This window comes from Oncorhynchus gorbuscha, linkage group LG04 (assembly GCF_021184085.1).
Source record: "Oncorhynchus gorbuscha isolate QuinsamMale2020 ecotype Even-year linkage group LG04, OgorEven_v1.0, whole genome shotgun sequence".
In the NCBI taxonomy this organism is placed as follows: domain Eukaryota; kingdom Metazoa; phylum Chordata; class Actinopteri; order Salmoniformes; family Salmonidae; genus Oncorhynchus; species Oncorhynchus gorbuscha.
This window is the reverse complement of record NC_060176.1, coordinates 34,503,345-34,524,121: the sequence shown is the minus strand read 5'-3', so window position 1 is coordinate 34,524,121 and position 20,777 is coordinate 34,503,345. Positions and strand designations below refer to the sequence as shown.

The following is a 20,777-nucleotide window of genomic DNA, read 5'->3' as shown; positions in this document are numbered from 1 at the left end:
ACAAATGCACGCACGTACAAACACAAACGCAACATGGAAATAACCAAACATAAATGGATAACTGAGGTAAACTGAGGTACTAACCCACATGATTTGGGGCAACTCCAGCCTCCTGTAGGGACAGGGCCTCCTCTCGTGTCTGAGGTATCCCCTCCAACACCCAACCCTGAACACAGAACAAACACAAGCAATAAACAACGTGGCTCAAACTGGGGTCAAAAGACTAGAAGATTTCTCATAGGACATGAGGGGGCAGTTTCCTGAAGACAGATTAAGCCTAGTCCTGGACTAAAAAGCAAACTCAGTGGAGCCTCTACTTGAATTTTCTTTTCCAGGACTAGGCTTAATCTGCATCCAGGAAACAGCCGCCAGATATATTATTTATCATATGTATAATATATCAATTATAAAGTATAGTTCTTCTGATGGAGTGGTTTTCTTTTCTCCTGAGATGACACAATAATCCAAAAATAATTCTGGAGATTATCATTGCCTGACAAGGTTAGCTCTGTGGGCCCAAACGACAGGGTTAGCTCTGTGCCCTGTGCTGAATAATTTTAAGAAATAGTCATTATATTTCTAAGTAAGTAATTCTGTTTAAAAACATCTCTACAATGGCATATGACTGTACACAGTAATATGATTACAATTCAATGCATTTCTACTCCACCCTATTTCTATTTAGTGGCCTATTTTTATATTCATCACTTCATTTAAACTGTCCCATTCTCTCATTGTAAATAGTTGGTTGTTTAAAGAAGTTAGACGCTGTCTCTTTACTATGCAGTTAAACCATGTCCTGAGACCTTAAGAGACAATAACTCTATGGATAAATATCTGTACAAACAGAGAGAGGAAAACAATTACCACTTCAAGTAGTGATTCAATAGGTGGGTTAAATTCCTAAACCTTGAAAATGTGGCTAATTATCCAGTTCCTATCCCCAATTTGCCATAAAAATAAACAGAAGAAGAAAGAGGCAAAATGCATATCATTCCTTGGCCACAAAAAAACCTCTCTAATAGCCTCCGAAATCCCAGGGCTTTACAGCTCAATGGAGCTGGAAAATAAAGACGAGAAAAAGAAACCAGTTCTCTCAAGTGCTTGTTTGGGCCAAATTATTATTTCAATTAATAATCTTCAAATAAATATGTAACTATGGAAAACATTTATAGTTATGGGGTTTGTTGCCAAGTTTCCCTGGCCTGTTTGAAATCCGCCTTTGTTTTCCTCTTTGATCTTTAACCACTAATCACCACTTCACCTAAATCACACACACACGCGCACTTCTTCCTCCCACTTACTTTCCCATTAAACCTTTGATTGTCTCTGTGGCAGTGCTGTCCACGAGCTGATAATAGAAGTGAGAGTCCACTTCCATAACCACGAGCAGCATTTTGTAATTGGCTCCTTTGTACTACAATAATATCACAATGAAAACCAAGACAAACTGGATATACACAGTAGTAGCCTCTTCACTTTAGTAAAATGATAGTGCTGCCATGACTAAGGGTGCATTTGTAAATTCACTCTGGAGTGCCAGAGTGCGCTCTGTGCATTTGTAAATGTTGTCAGATTGTCCATACATAAATTCATAGCGTCTCGCTCTCGGAGCGTTCAGAGTGCACACTGGATGCTCTGGCCGAGGAGTAGGGTTGATCCAAGCATTCGGACCTCACAACGGCAGTCAAGCACCCAAGCTAACTGGCTAAAGTTAGCTAGCTTGCTAGCTACTTCCAGACATAAATGAGAGAACACCTCACTTTGACCAATTTACTTGCCCTAGCAGAGCTGGTTAAGCTGTTTTCATGTTATCCAGAGCGTTGGTGACTGTAACTGAGCTGGCAAAAATGTAATTACGCTTTTTTGCTGAGGTTTACTGACAACCGCCATATTCAATGGGGTGTTGAGCGTTCATAAAATCATAATTTATTCTGCAAATTTTATGAATGCACCCTAAAAACGACTGGGTAAAGTGGTAACCACTGTACATGGTTGCAAATGAAAGTGTGTAGTTAGTAAAGTATAGAGAAGTAACGGAGCCCATACAAACATGAGGAATAGTGGAGAACAGGAAAGATGTCAATCTCCAGCCAGACCAGGCCAGTCCAGCTCCTGGTAATACCCTTCTACCTCTCCACCACTCCCTCCCAGGGGAGACAAGGCCAGGGCTGTGAAAAGGCAGGGGGAGTCCCTCTCAGCCAGGCCCCAAAAGCTCAGGCCTGATTGAAATTCTAATGAGCTACGTCAAAACATCAACACCCCCAACTCCCTCTCCCCAGCACACTCCTCCGCCCTGCCTCCATCACTGGGGTCCCACACAGTGGCTCCCTCCATTCCGTTTCATCCCTACATCAAAAGGGCTCGGCGTTCATACAGAACTCCAGGACCACAACATCTGCAGTGGGGAGGAGGGAGATGTATCACAGGATGGACACGCATGAAGCAGATGTCACGGGGCGCTCAACAGCAGGCTGGGGGGGACGATGTGGGGGAGTGTAGGGGAGCAGTGCTCGACAAGCCGGAGAGAGACCTTAGCAGTCTGCTGTGCTCCGTGCACAAAATAGTCCATGGCCCTGTCGCGAAGGCTCGCTAACAAGGTCCTTTTGACATTACAATCAGCCAATTAGTCACCCTGCTGCTAATCAGATAATCATTGTCTGTGTGTTTTTGTTACTAAGGAGCCATGTCCTGCACGGGACATGTCCACTAGGAGCTATGCTAGTTCCATTGTGCACTGGAGGCTTTGTATATCTATCTACTATAGGATAGTCATGTGGCACCAATTAAAAGGTACTTAGTGCAAAACTAGATACTACAGTGTGGTTATTACTGTAATTACCCTACAAATGTTACACCAAATCAAAGCTCAATCTAAAAATGGATCTTGATAATTTGGCAATGGAAAATATCTAAAGCGCACCACATTTGATGAACCAACATTCAATGTTGAGGAAACGTTATAATAACTGTACTATATTGTACTTAAAATGATCTATTTTAGTAAACTGGATCAAACCTTTACTTATAAATGATCAATTCAATCTACACTATCAAAACAAAAATCTATAACATTGTTACAAACAACCATTGTTCTAATCAGCCTTTATCCTAATCTTCCAGAGACAGCTTCATCCTTAACTGTTTTCACCATTATGTAATAGCATAATAGCACAACAGGGTAATGCCTTTTAAATGACAAATACATTTTATTGCTATACTCGAAAAATGTAAATATGTTAAGCATTGATTAATAAATTTTGAGATACCTCATGGATAAAGATATTCACATTTAGCAGGTCAGACTTTTATACTCCTTGTAAATCCCAAGCACTTTGCATTGCATTGTATTGTACGAACTGTGCTATACAAATAAAGTTTGATTTCAAGTGCAGTGCTCCGATTGCTCTTTGCTTCTTTTGTTGAACATTCCGTTTTTAGGGTGTTTAAATAATAGCCTAGATCCCATCTTGGGTTAATATTTTTAAAGTTTAGCACATACTGTATAAACCGTTTTTTGGAAAATTGACAAATAAATTAGGCTTATTCTTAGTATTTATCTGTATAAGGTGCTTGTTAATAACACATTGGCAAACTTCACAATCTAAATATATATTTTTATACGATTTCAAATCGTATGCGCCTGTCATTGATGTCTATTTCTATAAATCATTTTGACAGTAAAAGAAAAGACAAAAAAATATTGTATAAACATTTTTCATTTCTATATGTACTAAGAAGTTCAGTGTTTGTTTCTTGGGCTTCAGGAATGTGATTGAAAAAGTGCTCCAGGCCTTGAAAAACACCAAATGAAACTGATTGAAAGTAAAGGGGATATCAATGAACAAATACCGTGGTCAAGGCTACAACAGTGCCAGTGCAATGATTGGAGCTTACTCAGGTATTCAAAAGCACATATCAGACAGAGAGCCTAATGCTTCTTAGGGAGTTAGGTAGTTTATGAGTTTAAGTTTAGAAAACAATCTCTCTGCAGAAGCGTCAGTTACAGGGATATTTAATTCCGCAGCATCATCAGGGAAACTAGGCTGAAGAGAGTGTTGCTTCAAATACAGCAATTCTGCAACATCTTTCATTGAGCCTATCATTCTCCTTAACTGCCGGCCTCAACACATTGCGGAAAGAGATGTACTATATAGGAAGTTCTGGGGACAGATAATTTGGATACTGGATGGCCAATAAATTGGCAGATGCAAGCAGATTACCATCTTTAGTGGACAACAGTTCTTGAGAGCTTGAACAAAGAAAGCGGTTTGCGATTTTGCTCATACTGGCGAACCGGCGTTTGAGTTGTGTGGTTGCAATATCAATAGTCCTTTATCTCTGGTACATCTTGGCATGCATCATTCAAGACTAAGTTTAAATTGTGTGCAGCTCAATGGACATATAATGCACAATGTCTCAGGAAGCACTGTCTGGGTTGGCAATACTCTATAAAAAAAATCAACAGTTGAGCCCGCAACCTGGATCTACAGGACATGAAAACATTTCTACACAAAAAAGTAATTTTAAAAAGTTTATAAATAGCAGCTAAATATGGTATATAGTTATCAATAGTACAATGCATAATGGAAGGGGAGAAAATTAGGATGGACTGTATTATTTGCCATTCATAGACTGCTTTAACAACTTTTTATCCAAGTTGGGTGAGAGCATGAGGATGTCATGCAGGTTCATCTAGTCTATACAGGACCGTTGTATATTCTAAAACATCAATTGGTAGCTACACCGTGTATAGCTTTGTGAAATGTTAGGCTTCAGGCAAACTTAGACCTTGCGGGATTCCAGAGAAACTGCATTACACCAGTGCTAGAGGTCTAGATTGACGGAGCTCTTTGATACATCCTTGTGGCTTGTACCTCTTTTCACAGAGTTCAACCTCTTTTAAATCAGCAGGAGTACTGCACTAATTCAGTTGTTATTCCATTTCCACTTCGTTCATTATTACGCTTCCATCCACTTTCCCTTCTATGATTTCCCTGTAGAATACAAGTCTAAAGTTTTACAAACAACAGCCTCGAGAATAAAGAGTAAAAAAAGAGACTGAACCCGAGCGACCTAGATTAGGTATGATTAACGTTCCACAATCACTTTAATTTGAGAGGAAAAAAAACAGAGAGAGAGAGAGCACACGAAAAACAGCCGATAAAGAGTGGAGCTGCAATTAAGCAGACAGGCCTTGACTTCAGTTGTAATGCAAAGTGTCAATCATTCTGTCGCTACTCCATTTTTGTGCACGAGATGAAGGAGTGCCTTTGTGTGACAGAGAGACTCCAATCCGATGCAGATCTGGTAAAGCTGCAACAGCACTGCTTTGTTTCCTGCAACAGAGAACTAGCCCTGGTTCCTGACTGAATTCTCAGCCGTTTATGCAGATGTACAGGAAAATAATTAAACAAATGAATAAACACCATCAGACATTTAGCCTAAAGGGATAAACAGCCATTACCAAATGTAAAAAAAAAAAGAATCACAAACTACAACACTTAAAAGGCGAAAGTTAAAGGATGCCAAGCGAAAAAGTAATGTATTCAGCCTAAGCAAAGTTTGTAAGAAAAAAAGAGCAGTTTTTTTTCTATTTCCATATTTTTCCACACCACTACAGGGAAAACTGACACTTCAGAGATAAGATACCCATCACAAGAATGGTTGCTGTGTGTTTGATAGTGAGCTTATTGACTGTGTGATAGAGTGTGTCAGGATTAGAGGGCCTAGGTTTGGGGGTATGGCTGACTATGTTGTGGGTTACCCATGTCACATTAGAGAGGAGAACACAGACTGGTGGAGGCGGGTGACAGGTGTGTGATGAGGGTTTTGCTCAAAGAGTCATCATGTTCTATCACAAGAGGCCCAAATCCCCCTGGGAGGAAGGGGCTGATCCGCTGGGAATGGAGCTGTACACTGGTGTAATTCACATCATTAAGTAAACACATCAAATGAGAAGGGCTAGATAATATACAGGTATTTGTTACTATTAGCATTTGCTGATCCGTTAAAATTCTGTTTATTTCCAAGTGTGTGTGTGTGTGTGTGTGTGTGTTGGCACAGTCCCAAAGCAGCTAGTCCATAGGCATGTCTAACTGTTGTAATTGAAAGTGACAGACCGAGAAGTACGAGGGGTATGGAAGTCTACACATCTCACATTAGAACTCAGCATCGCTCTATTGATCTTTTCCCATGCCTGGTAACTCATACAAGTCTTTTTGGAACTGCACAATCTTTTATTTGTTAAAACATTTTTTAAACCTTTATTTAACTAGGCAAGTCAGTTAAGAACATATTCTTATTTTCAATGACGGCCTAGGAACAGTGGGTTAACTGCCTGTTCGGGGGTTTGAACTTGGCTACCGTGCCGCTCCTCATGGACTAGCTACATGTAAGGGAACACCCCCCTGAAATGGACAAAAATAAATGGGATGTTATTGGCACCGTACGAAACATATACACAATGTACAATACCACTCAATTGGACGTTGTTTCATTCAAAACTGATTGCAAATGCCATATGGCAAATGCCAAGTGTAACACTGCAAAAATCCAATAGATGGCGATTGCGCTCCACTGTAATTTTTCATATTGCAAATGTAACAATTCAAATTTATTAAATTTGAACATTTTTGCAAAAACTTATCACCCCCCTTAACTTCTCTCGGATAGGGGGCAGCATTTGGAATTTTGGATGAAATGCATGCCCAAATTAAACTGCCTGCTACTCATCCCCAATCAGTATATTTGGATAGAAAACACGCTGGAGTTTCTAATACTGTTTGAATAATGTCTGTGAGTATAACAGAACTTATGTAGCAGGCAAAACCCTGAGGACTAACTGTTCAGAATGATTATTATTTTTGCCTCTGACTGTTCCGACTTGTCATTGCCAAGGGATATTTCTTAGGAACCTGTTTTCTGTTACTACCGCTTCCACTGGATGTCACCAGTCTTTGGAATTTGGTTGAGGTTATTAATTTGTGCAACGAAGAAGAAGCACATCCAGGAACAACGTTACACTATTGAGAGTTGCGCAAGACGGGGCATGGTTTGTTTTCTTCCTGTATTGAAAACAGATTGCCCCGTCTACTATTTGATCGATTGTTAACATTTAAAATACCTAAAGTTGTATTACAAAAGTAGTTTGAAATATTTTGTAGTGACATTGAGTTTTTTGGAAACTGTTTTTTTTTTCTGGATCAAACGTGTCAAATAAAAGGACTTGTATATATATGGAAGGAATTAATCGAACAAAAGGACCAATTGTGATGTTTATGGGACATATTGGAATGACAAAAGAAGCTCGTCAAAGGTAATGCATGTTTTATATTTTATTTCAGCGTTTTGTGTAGCGCCAGCAGGGTTGAAATATGCTACTCTCTTTGTTGACATTGTGCTATCATCAGATAATAGCTTCTTATGCTTTCGCCGAAAACTTTTAAAAATATGACATGTTGGCTGGATTCACAATGAGTGTAGCTTTAATTGAGTATCTTACATGTGTGATTTAACTTCTTGCGTTGAGCCAACCCGGATCCGGGATCATGACTACAGCCTCAAGCCCATTACCATAATGCAACGTTAACTATTCATGAAAATCGCAAATGAAATCAATATGCTAGCTCTCAAGCTTAGCCTTTTGTTAACAACACTGTCATCTCAGATTTTAAAAAAATATGCTTCTCAACCATAGCAAACTAGCATTTAGCGTTAGCATTTAGCATTAGCATGCAACATTTTCACAAAAACCAGCAAAAACATTCAATAAATCATTTACCTTTGAAGAACTTCGGATGTTTTCAATGAGGAGACTCGGTTAGATAGCAAATGTTCAGTTTTCCTGAAAGATTATTTGTGCAAGAGAAATCGGTCTGTTTTCTGCGTCATGTTTGGCTACCAAAAAAAAAACAAATTCATTCATCCAAATGCCAAACTTTCTTCCACATTAACTCCATAATATCGACTGAAACATGGTAAACGTTGTTTAGAATCAATCCTCAAGGTGTTTTTCACATATCTCTTCATGATATATCATTCCTGGAAGTCTCCTCTCTGTCTCAATCACATGGATGAATGCATGCGAGCAGCTTGGAGATTACGCAACAATTTCAACAAAGGACACCGGGCGGTCCCCTGGTAAATGTAGTCTCTTATGGCCAATCTTCCAATGATATGCCTACAAATACATCACAATGCTGCACACAACTTGGAGAAACGATAGAAAGGGCAGGCTAATTCGTGGCGCTTTCACAACCATATAAGCGGACAATGAAAAACAGAGTCAAAAATCCTGCTCATTTCCTGTTTGAAGTCTCATCTTGGTTTCGCCTGTTGCATCAGTTCTGGGGCACTCACAGATAATATCTTTGCAGTTTTGTAAACGTCAGAGTGTTTTCTTTCCAAAGCTGCCAATTATATGCATAGTCGAGCATCTTATCGTGACAAAATATTGCGCTTAAAACGGGCACGTTTTTAAAAATCCAATAATGACATAGCGCCCCCATAGGTTGAAGAGGTTAATGAAAGTTAGATTTTTATATCATTTTTTTAATTTGCCGCGCTGCATTTTCCCTGTTTTTTTTCTCCAAGTGGGACGCAACAGTCTCCTATACCATAAGAGGTTAGAAAACATTTGAAAAATGTGCTCCTGGTAACCCGTTCCAATCACCAGGTGCACGGCTGTCCATTTGCAATATGTTTCAATGGGCATTTACCATCACGAATTTGACATGCTCAAAAATACTGCAGAAATGCAAAATTGACTGGGCCGATGAACTCGGGATGACCGGGCAGTGATTCTGGTTCCTCTCCATCGCTCGTTGGTGTTGATTTCAGAATGTCATTTTGGTGATGGTACTTCACTGTTTAAACATATTGCAAATGGACAAAAGTAAGCCAGCAAGTCACAGTCCATCAGTAAATTAGATATCATTCTGACACCAAACTGATACAAAAACTAACACCACACCCACTTTTTCCAACCTGTTTAGAAGCCAACTATCACATATTTCAGAGCAGGCCCAAAATTCAGAGCAGGCCCAGCGCCTTCTGTTCAAACCATAATAAAAACATAAAACACATAGTTACAATCAGGTCCTCAAGAGCCTGGCTGCAGCACTTGAGACCAAGTACAACCAATTCATTACCTCCAAAAACAAGCAATCCCGTCCACACAACAACATTCATCCGGGAGGGACAGAAAAGGCCCAAGGATCCTCCTACAAAGCCAGAAACTGGACACCTAGCCATGGCCCGGGATTTGAAGATGTTTGACGATATTGGCCAGCAATTCATTTTTCCACCTGAGATTGCTTCTACCAACCTTAGGCCAGACATGGTACTCTGGTCCCCTTCACGAAAGGCTGTGTACATCATAGAGCTCACAGTCCCGTGAGAAAAGTGGCGAATGGATATATTTTCCCATTTTCAGTGATCAGATTTTCCTGCGCTTTTCGATGAAACGCACGTTCTGTTATAGTCACAGCCGTGATTTAACCAGTTTTATAAACGTCAGTGTTTTCTATACACATACTAATCATATGCATATACTATATTCCTGGCATGAGTAGCAGGGCGCTGAAATGTTTCTCTTAAATTATGATAAATGACTGGTTCTTTTTTTTCTGACACCGTAGGTTCATGTACTTTGACGTGAAGCGGTCAAATTTGCGCTCTATTTTAGTTTTTGACCTTTAATCCCAGAATAACGGCCATAACTCAAAAAGCGTTGAAGCCTCGACACCATCTTGTTCGGGGCCAACTGCCCATTATGCCAAACCTATGCTCACCAAGTTTCGTCTTTGAAGTATTTTCCGTTTAGGAGAAAAAGCCACGTCGTGATTGGTGATGTTTTGTACATTTGCAATATGATTCCATTCGCCCTTTGGTGGGATTTACCGGGACAGCAGAAAAATGACCAAAATTATAAAACGGAAAATGAATGTCAGAGAGACTTCGTTCGATGACTTCCCGGAAGATCTGGCCCCCATGCACAGCCCGCTGCCGTCCGGGAATTTTAGGAACATTTGCGGGTGTCTAGTATGGGACCGTACATTTGCAATATGGAGTTTCTCATCAACCATACGGCAAATGTCAAAATGTTCCCTTCATGTATGTAACTACCAAAATAAAGGAAACACCAACATAAACCAACTGGACAAAAACTTGTTTTTTTCACGTCATTTCAATCCCAAAAATCAGCAGTATGTGATGACATTGAATCAACGTGGAAAGCTAATTGGATTTTCAAAAAGTCATTAAAGTAAGGGCATTGCGTATTTTTTTTCTCCTGGACTTTTAACCTAAATCCAATTATGTGAATTTTCTGGGTTGATTTCACATTGAATTCACTTTAGTTGACAACTTAACCAAATGTAAATCATAACTAGACATTGAACTGACGTTTGTGCCCAAAGTGTCTTAACCTCTTCAGTCGACCCTCTACTTTTTCGAACATTCTGTTAAAAATCGCGCAACATTTCAGCGCCCTGCTACTCAGGCCAGGAATATAGTATATGCATATGATTAGTATGTGTGGATAGAAAACACTCTAACGTTTATAAAACTGGTTAAATCACGGCTGTGACTATAACAGAACGTGCGTTTCATCGAAAAGTGCAAAAAAATCTGATCACTGAAAATGGAAATAAATATCCTTGCGCTACTTCCAGGAATTGTTCAAAGTGAACCGAATTACATGAGGCCGAGGTTTCAGTGCCTACAGCTTCCACACGATGTCTAGAGTCTTGTCATTTGATTCAGCTTTGATTCTTGGTCAAACCGAATCAAGGGAATCGATTCCCTCCGGTCTCCGACCGGATGTTTTGGTCGAGCTCTCTCCAGACATTTTTTAGAGATGGACAGCTATAGAATTTACATCGCCTCCTGATGAATTTTATCGCTTATTAACGTGTACTAATACCTACATTTGCATTACAAAAGTATTTCGAAGTGTTTTGTGAAAGTTTATCGTCGACTTTTTGAATTTAAAAAAATGACGTAACGTTATGAAACGCTATTTTTTTCTGTTTATCACACAGTCTTCATAGATCGATATCTAGGCTATATATGGACCGATTTAATCGAAAAAAAGACCCAATAGTGATTATGGGATATCTACGAGTGCCAACAAAGAAGATGGTCAAAGGTAATGAATATTTTATATTTTATTTGTGCAGTTTGTGTAGCGACGACTATGCTAATTATTTTGTTTACGTCCCCTGCGGGTCTTTTGGGGTGTTACATGCTATCAGATAATAGCTTCTCATGCTTTCGCCGAAAAGCATTTTAAAAATCTGACTTGTTGCCTGGATTCACAACGTGTGTAGCTTTAATTCAATACCCTGCATGTGTATTTTAATGAACGTTTGAGTTTTAACTAATACTATTAGCATTTAGCGTAGCGCATTTGTATTTCCAGAGCTCTAGATGGGACGCCTGCGTGCCAGGTAGCAAGAGGTTAATAGGGCATTGGGCCACCACAAACCGCCAGTACAGCTTCAATGCACCGTAGCATAAATTCTACAAGTATGTGTAACTCTATTGGAGGGATGCAACATCATTCTTCCATAAGAAATTCAATAATTTGGTGTTTTGTTGAAGGCGGTGGAAAACATGGTCTCACGCGCCGCTCCAGAATCTCCCATAAGTGCTCAACTGGGTTGAGATCTGGTGACTGAGACACACAAACAAACCCTTTAAACCCCTATGCTCCTTTGAGACCCCTATTTCAAAGTCAATGAGATCATGTTATGTTAGCCAAAATAAATGGGCAACAGGGCATTTTTATACATGACCCTAAGCATGATGGGATGTTAATTGCTTAATTAACTCAGGAACCACATCTGTGTGGAAACGCCTGCTTTCAATATACTTTGTATCCCTTATTTACTCAAGTGTTTCCATTATTTTGGCGGTTACATGCATATCTCCAATGTCAAACTATGGCCTACCTTTACTTTCAATAAAGAGCTACAAATGTAATGTGTGTGTGCACATGCATGCGTGGGTGCATGCCTTCGTGCGTATGTGCACGCTTACCCGTCGGACACAGTCTATTTTCGACAGCCGTTGCTGAATCAACTTGATCCAAAGATCACCTGGGATGTCCTAAAAAAACAAATCCAACAAAACCTTTTAATCTCTTGATTGTCATTCCAATACTCACTTCAAAAGGGACCCAAGTTGCCCTCTGCCTCAGAGTGAATCCAGGACACATCGCAAACGGCACAGGAACAACTACTGTATCTCTGATTGGTCTTCCTCTAGACAGATTTCTCTTATGCTAGATGTGTTGTGGCAACACCAATGGGCCTTTGTGGGGAGTAAATATTGGCTCTGATCTGAGCTAGCAGGGTATGCTATGAGACACGGCAGGGTTGGACTGTGACCAGAAATAGTCCCGGGCACTTCTAATAACACCGCTCCACTATTCTTCTTCAAGGCCCCCACAACAGCACATTTTTTTCCACAGGGCTCCCATTGTGAAGCCAAAATATGACCATTATATGACAAAACTAACAATTTCGACAAATTAACATGGACCGCCTCACCGAGCATTTTCCCAAAATGCCCTCAAGTCAATTAGTTTCTGCCACACAGCATGCAGTGTCTGCACATACTCTTTGAAGTGTCACCGAGAGAGAAGCGCCAGCAGCCAAAAGTGTGAGAATGCTTGCACAGCTTCAAGAGGAGAGTATATTTGAAATCTCCTGCTCGACAGATACAAGTTTTCAACCATCTCCCACTTCCATTAGCAGATAATGACTTCAGTACTACTCTAGTAAATACATATATTAAAACAATTAAAAGCAGTTTTACCTCTACGAAAGACATGGAGTATGTATCAAGCGTCTTCGATCATAATGAATAGTATTATATGGACAAGTATGGTCTGATCCTAGATCCTACCCTGAGGTGCTTTATGAATACGGGCCCTGATTCAGAGACACTTATTACCTTTCATCTTTCTCTCCACCATGGCTATTAAATATTATCACCCAAATAGGCCTTTTAAGGGGCAGTTCATAGTCAAGGGAAGGACCTTGAAAGACTGGAGGGGAAAGGATAATTAAAATAATAATACCACGAGGACATACTTTTGCAGGCCCTGTGAATTCTTCCTCCCCATTCTCCTATCTAACTTATTTTCTAATGTGCTGAGATATTTGCATCCACATAAGTCGAACAATGTTGCCAGCTACTCTTTTTCTCACCTCTTCAGAAGCACAGGAAATATATCAAAAATACTTGTCATACTTCAATCCCATATTCCATACGAAGTAAGATCATGGTAGTGTTATTTCTATCTAATAATTTTCTATTCCACTTTTTTTTAAAGGAATGATAATTCAGAAATAAGGATAGTGTCTCTAGTTCTTCACAGACACAATAAAATCACCTGAACTGTACCTGTTGCTTGGCTTTGTATTGTAGTGCCTTCTTTGTTAGGTCAGTGTCTTCCTTCAGAATGTTGCTGTCTGTAATATGGATCACTTGAGTGTGTTCACACAACTTCCTGGCCTGTGGGGACAAAAAGAAATGGCTTCAAAATGAAAGGACAAATAGGCTATCAGTTCATAGAGGCTATTTATATAACTTTGCCATCCATGTTGAATTTACCACCTGTTGAGATAGTTGTGCTACTCTCTAGGAAAATTAGGTGTGCTACACGCTTCTACTGTATGATACACTGAGTAGCATAAATATCCGGACAACCAAACCTGGTACAGATGCAGTCTTTTTTGTGTGCACATCACAGCACAGCACAGACCCAGGCAAGTGCAGCATGATCTGCTGTGCGGTGACGTGTAAAAAGAAAATATGTAAACCTTGGGGAATACTGTACATACAGTGGCTTGCGAAAGTATTCACCCCCTTGGTATCTTTCCTATTTTGTTGCCTTACAACCTGGAATTAAAATAGATTTTTTGGGGGGGTTGTATCATCTGATATACACAACATGCCTACCACTTTGAAGATCCAAAATATTTTTTATTGTGAAACAAACAAGAAATAACACAAAAAAAACAGAAAACTTGAGCGTGCATAACTATTCAACTCCCTACCCAAAGTCAATACTTTGTAGAGCCACCTTTTGTAGCAATTACAGCTACAAGTATCTTGGGGTATGTCTTAAAAAGCTTGGCACATATTGCCACTGGGATTTTTGCCCATTCTTCAAGGCAAAACCAAAACACCAAAACTGCTTTGCAGATCCTTCTTTGGTTTCTTTGTTGCCTCTCTGATTAATGCCCTCATTGCCTGGTCTGTGAGTTTTGGTGTGCGGCCCTCTCTTGGCAGTTTTGTTGTGGTGCCATATTCTTTCCATTTTTTAATAATGGATTTAATGGTGCTTTGTGGGATGTTCAAAGTTTCTGATATTTTTTTATAACCCAACCCTGATCTGTACCTCTCCACAACTTTGTCCCTGACCTGTTTGAAGAGCTCCTTGGTCTTCATGGTGCCGCTTGCTTGGTGGTGCCCCTTGCTTAGCGGTGTTGCAGACTCTGGGGCCTTTCGGAACAGGTATATATATATATATATATATATATATATATATACATATACACACTGAGATCATGTGACACTTAAATAAAGTCCACGTGTGTGCACTCTAACTAATTATGTGACTTCTGAAGGTTGCACCAGATCTTATTTAGGGGCTTCATAGCAAAGGGAGTGAGCAACTGAGAAATAAATAGTAATGCATGCCCTGCAGCCTGCAGAAAGTGTTGTTCATCAGTTGAGGGATCTTGCAGTACTGATAGTGAAGGTGGTTATTTTTTGCATTTATTGCACAGGTGATAAATTGTACAAGTCAAAATGTGTTCTCCACCCTGAATAACATATTCAGTGAACACAGACTCTGAACAGAGAGCAACGTCCACTGATTAGCTGCACTGGAGAAACTGTTACACTCAACTGAACGACTTGATTAGTTTAGTGTCAGCTAGCTACATAGCTGTCTTTGCTGTCTTCGTATCATCGTATCATCGTATCCAAGATAATTGTGTTGTTTAGGTTTAGAGTGTGTAGTCTTAGAGTGATTATCTTAATTTACCGAGGTTAGCTAGCCAGCTATTTGTCGTCCTTAACGTAGGTGACTCTGCTAGCTAGCCAACAGCTAGCCAACGCTAGCCAACGTCTTCTGTATAGAACTCAACTACCCGGTCGCATTCACAGGTAGTATCACATTTTCACTTCATTTTCATTACAGTACAACGGTTTGATTTGTTTGATCGTAGCTAGCTACTTAGCTAGCTACATAGCCGTCTTTGTATCAAAGATAATTGTGTAGTCTAGAGCGATTTTCTAGGTTCGCTAGCCATCTATTGTCGTTCTTTTAACGCAACGTAACGTAAACAACACTGCTAGCTAGCCTGCTAGCCCCCGAATAGCAACACTGCAGAAACTATTACACTCAACGGAACGACTTGATTAGTGTAGTGTCAACAACGCACCCACTGCCAGCTGGCCTACTTCAGCAGTACTGTATCATTTAATAATTTTAGTCAATAAGATTCTTGCTACGTAGCTTAACTTTCTGAACATTCGAGACGTGTAGTCCACTTGTCATTCCAATCTCCTTTGCATTAGCGTAGCCTCTTCTGTAGCCTGTCAACTATGTGTCGGTTTATCCCTGTTCTCTCCTCTCTGCACAGACCATACAAACGCTCCTCAGCCACCCTACTCTGGTGGTGCACGACCCACGTGGAGTTCCAGGTCTCCGGTAGCCTCTGGAACTGCCAATCTGCGGTCAACAAGGCAGAGTTCATCTCAGCCCATGCCTCCCTCCAGTCCCTCGACTTCTTGGCCCTGACGGAAACATGGATCACCACAGACAACACTGCTACTCCTACTGCTCTCTCTTCGTCCGCCCACGTGTTCTCGCACACCCCGAGAGCGTCTGGTCAGCGGGGTGGTGGCACCGGGATCCTCATCTCTCCCAAGTGGTCATTCTCTCTTTCTCCCCTTACCCATCTGTCTATCGCCTCCTTTGAATTCCATGCTGTCACAGTCACTAGCCCTTTCAAGCTTAACATCCTTATCATTTATCGCCCTCCAGGTTCCCTCGGAGAGTTCATCAATGAGCTTGATGCCTTGATAAGCTCCTTTCCTGAGGACGGCTCACCTCTCACAGTTCTGGGCGACTTTAACCTCCCCACGTCTACCTTTGACTCTTTCCTCTCTGCCTCCTTCTTTCCACTCCTCTCCTCTTTTGACCTCACCCTCTCACCTTCCCCCTACTCACAAGGCAGGCAATACGCTCGACCTCATCTTTACTAGATGCTGTTCTTCCACTAACCTCATTGCAACTCCCCTCCAAGTCTCCGACCACTGCCTTGTATCCTTTTCCCTCTCGCTCTCATCCAACACCTCCCACACTGCCCCTACTCGGATGGTATCGCGCCGTCCCAACCTTCGCTCTCTCTCCCCCGCTACTCTCTCCTCTTCCATCCTATCATCTCTTCCCTCCGCTCAAACCTTCTCCCACCTATCTCCCGATTCTGCCTCCTCAACCCTCCTCTCCTCCCTCTCTGCATCCCTTGACTCTCTATGTCCCCTATCCTCCAGGCCGGCTCGGTCCTCCCCTCCCGCTCCGTGGCTCGATGACTCATTGCGAGCTCACAGAACAGGGCTCCGGGCAGCCGAGCGGAAATGGAGGAAAACTCGCCTCCCTGCGGACCTGGCATCCTTTCACTCCCTCCTCTCTACATTTTCCTCCTCTGTCTCTGCTGCTAAAGCCACTTTCTACCACGCTAAATTCCAAGCTTCTGCCTCTAACCCTAGGAAGCTCTTTGCCACCTTCTCCTCCCTCCTGAATCCTCCGCCCCTCCCCCCTCCTCCCTCTCTGCAGATCGTCAACCATTTTGAAAAGAAGGACGACATCCGATCCTCGTTTGCTTCAAACGACACCGCTGGTTCTGCTCACACTGCCCTACCCTATGCTCTGACCTCTTTCTCCCCTCTCTCTCCAGATGAAATCTCGCGTCTTGTGACGGCCGGCCGCCCAACAACCTGCCCGCTTGACCCTATCCCCTCCTCTCTTCTCCAGACCATTTCCGGAGACCTTCTCCCTTACCTCATTCGCTCATCAACTCATCCCTGACCGTTGGCTACGTCCCTTCCGTCTTCAAGAGAGCGAGAGTTGCACCCCTTCTGAAAAAACCTACACTCGATCCCTCCGATGTCAACAATTACAGACCAGTATCCCTTCTTTCTTTTCTCTCCAAAACTCTTGAACGTGCCGTCCTTGGCCAGCTCTCCCGCTATCTCTCTCTGAATGACCTTCTTGATCCAAATCAGTCAGGTTTCAAGACTAGTCATTCAACTGAGACTGCTCTCCTCTGTATCACGGAGGCGCTCCGCACTGCTAAAGCTAACTCTCTCTCCTCTGCTCTCATCCTTCTAGATCTATCGGCTGCCTTCGATACTGTGAACCATCAGATCCTCCTCTCCACCCTCTCCGAGTTGGGCATCTCCGGCGCGGCCCACGCTTGGATTGCGTCCTACCTGACAACCAGGTGGCGTGGCGAGAATCTGTCTCCTCACCACGCGCTCTCACCACTGGTGTCCCCCAGGGCTCTGTTCTTGGCCCTCTCCTATTCTCGCTATACACCAAGTCACTTGGCTCTGTCATAACCTCACATGGTCTCTCTTATCATTGCTATGCAGACGACACACAATTAATCTTCTCCTTTCCCCCTTCTGATGACCAGGTGGCTAATCGCATCTCTGCATGTCTGGCAGACATATCAGTGTGGATGACGGATCACCACCTCAAGCTGAACCTCGGCAAGACGGAGCTGCTCTTCCTCCCGGGGAAGGACTGCCCGTTCCATGATCTCGCCATCACGGTTGACAACTCCACTGTGTCCTCCTCCCAGAGCGCCAAGAACCTTGGTGTGATCCTGGACAACACCCTGTCGTTTCAACTAACATCAAGGCAAAGGTTCATGCTCTACAACATCCGCAGAGTACGACCCTGCCTCACACAGGAAGCGGCGCAGGTCCTAATCCAGGCACTTGTCATCTCCCGTCTGGATTACTGCAACTCGCTCTTGGCTGGGCTCCCTGCCTGTGCCATTAAACCCCTTCAACTCATCCAGAACGCCGCAGCCCGTCTGGTGTTCAACCTTCCCAAGTTCTCTCACGTCACCCCGCTCCTCCGTTCTCTCCACTGGCTTCCAGTTGAAATCCGCTACAAGACCATGGTGCTTGCCTACGGAGCTGTGAGGGGAACGGCACCTCAGTACCTCCAGGCTCTGATCAGGCCCTACACCCAAACAAGGGCACTGCGTTCATCCACCTCTGGCCTGCTGCCTCCCTACCACTGAGGAAGTACAGCTCCCGCTCAGCCCAGTCAAAACTGTTCGCTGCCCTGGCCCCCAATGGTGGAACAAACTCCCTCACGACGCCAGGACAGCGGAGTCAATCACCACCTTCCGGAGACACCTGAAACCCCACCTCTTTAAGGAATACCTAGGATAGGTTAAGTAATCCCTCTCACCCCACCCCCCCTAAGTTTTAGATGCACTATTGTTAAGTGGCTGTCCCACTGGATGTCATAAGGTGAATGCACCAATTTGTAAGTCGCTCTGGATAAGAGCGTCTGCTAAATGACTTAAAATGTAAATGTAAATGTAAATGTTACATCAATGAAAAGCTCAGATTGTCCAGCTGGCAATTGAGAGGGACCTGACAAGTACATTTAGCCAGGAAGGAGAATGGAATAAGAAACCTCTCATGAGGTTCAAGACAGCATCAAATAGGCTGCAACTCTTCTAAATGGTAAGCTACAAACTTTATCTTCATTAGCATACTGGTTATTGTTTGGAATTTCAGATGACTGACGTGACCAAAATGAACTGCATGTTACTCAGGCCCAGAAGGGCTAGGATATGCATATACTTGGTAGCATAGAAAACACTCAGAAGTTTATAAAACATTTAAAATAATTGCTGTGAGTATAACAGAACTGATATAGCAGGCGAAAAACCGAGGGAAATCGATCCAGATTTTTTTTGAAGGTCACTGGCCATTTCAATGCTAGCCTATGGGAAATACAAATAAATAGGACCCAGATTGCAGTTCCTATGGCTTCCACTCAATGTCAAGTTTTCAGATAGGGTTCCAAGCTTTTGAAAAATTAGCAAGTAGTTGTAGTTTTTCCAAGGTCTCTCTCATGAGAAAAGTAGTCTTGTTGGCGTGAGAATGAGGTGCGCACTCTTCGTTATTCATCTTCCCTATTGAAATACTATTCCCTGTCTTAAATATTATTGTTTATTTAGATATTAGAGTACCTGAGGATTAATTAGAAACATTGTTTGACTTATTTGGATGAACTTTACCGGTAACCTTTTGGATGAGTTTGTATGAATGTTGAACAAGTGGATTACTGAGATCATTGGCGCCAACTAAACAGACTTTTTTGGATATAAAGAAGAACTTTATCAAACAAACGACCATTCATTGTGTAGCTGGGACCCTTGGGATTGCAAACAGAGGAAGATATTCAAAAGGTAAGTGATTTATTTAATCGCTATTTGCAATTTGGTGATGCCTGTGCTGGTTGAAAAAGTATTTAGATGTGGGGCACTGTCCTCAGATAATCGCATGGTATGCTTTCGCCGTAATGCCTTTTTGAAATCAGACAACTCGGCTGGATTAACAAGAAGTTAAGCTTTTAAATGATGTATGACACTTGTATTTTCATGAATGTTTAATATTACAATTTTTGTATTTTGAATTTCGCGTTCTGTAATTTCACCGGATGTTGTCATATGTGTCGTGCTAGCGGTTCATGCGCCCAAACAGGTTATGGCCCTGGCCGCCGTGCAAGAATGATTTATTCCTTGGTTTTTCCGCATGTAAGCCTACTAGTTGTTTGACAAAAAAAAGATACGTAATGTAGTTTAGGCCTTTGCTTTTTACTTCAATGGATATTTTAGTTGTATCTGTGATTCTTAATGTCATTAGGCTACTTGCCTTTGCATGTCTAATTGCTATTGATAAATATACAGCTTGGCGTTGTTTGATGGGTATAGGGACAATGACCAATGTAGCCCAATAGCCCTTATGCACATTCAATGATCGAACGTTCTAAACACACTTCCTATCGGTTTGGCAATTTCCGGTCAGTCTAGTTGTTGTCGACGATATAACGTTACTAAAACTATGTCGAAGTTTTTTACTAGGTGTCTTCCGGACTTGCCTCAAATTAATATTAATGATGTACATCAAATTGTTAAATCAGCCTCCGAGACTCCAGCTAGCAAGAATGAAAAGGGGTTCAAGATGTATATATAGGAAGCTACATAGACAACTATGAAGGGGAGTACCAAGTCAATGACAGATATGACGTTAGCTAGCTACAATTATTAGCTAGCTAATTTACCTATTAACTGTAGCTAGCTAGTTACTTTGTAAAATTATGTAACCTACCTACGTCATCCCCATATTGTTTTTATTTACGTTTCTGCTCTTTTGCACACCAGTATTTTTACTTACACATCATCATCTGCACATGTATCACTCCAGTGTTAATTTGCTAAATTGCAATTACTTGCTACTATGGCCTATTTATTGCCTTTACCTCCTCACGCCATTTGCACACACTGTATATAGACTATTTTTTTTCTATTGTTATTGATTGTACGCTTGTTTATTCCATGTGTAACTGTGTTGTCTAAGCTAATCCAAATTTATAATTTTAAAAGGCTACTTGATCATTAGAAAACCCTTTTGCAATTATGTTAGCACAGAGGAAA

At 41.7% G+C, this 20,777-nt stretch overlaps 1 protein-coding gene across 5 annotated transcripts in view; it reads right to left on the bottom strand.

Moving 5' to 3' along the window:
* The window catches only part of ak8 (adenylate kinase 8), a 70,071-nt gene that overhangs the window by 45,841 nt on the left and 3,453 nt on the right, over nucleotides 1-20,777 (bottom strand). For 4 of the 5 annotated variants that reach the window (XM_046346585.1, XM_046346587.1, XM_046346588.1 and 1 more), the window contains 3 exons: nucleotides 13,417-13,527; nucleotides 12,046-12,114; nucleotides 85-166 (listed from right to left, as the gene is read on the bottom strand). In XM_046346585.1, coding sequence (XP_046202541.1) covers nucleotides 85-166; nucleotides 12,046-12,114; nucleotides 13,417-13,527 — 262 coding nt within the window. The remainder of the gene's footprint in view (nucleotides 1-84; nucleotides 167-12,045; nucleotides 12,115-13,416; nucleotides 13,528-20,777) is intronic. The other variant, XM_046346586.1, reaches the window with a different exon arrangement.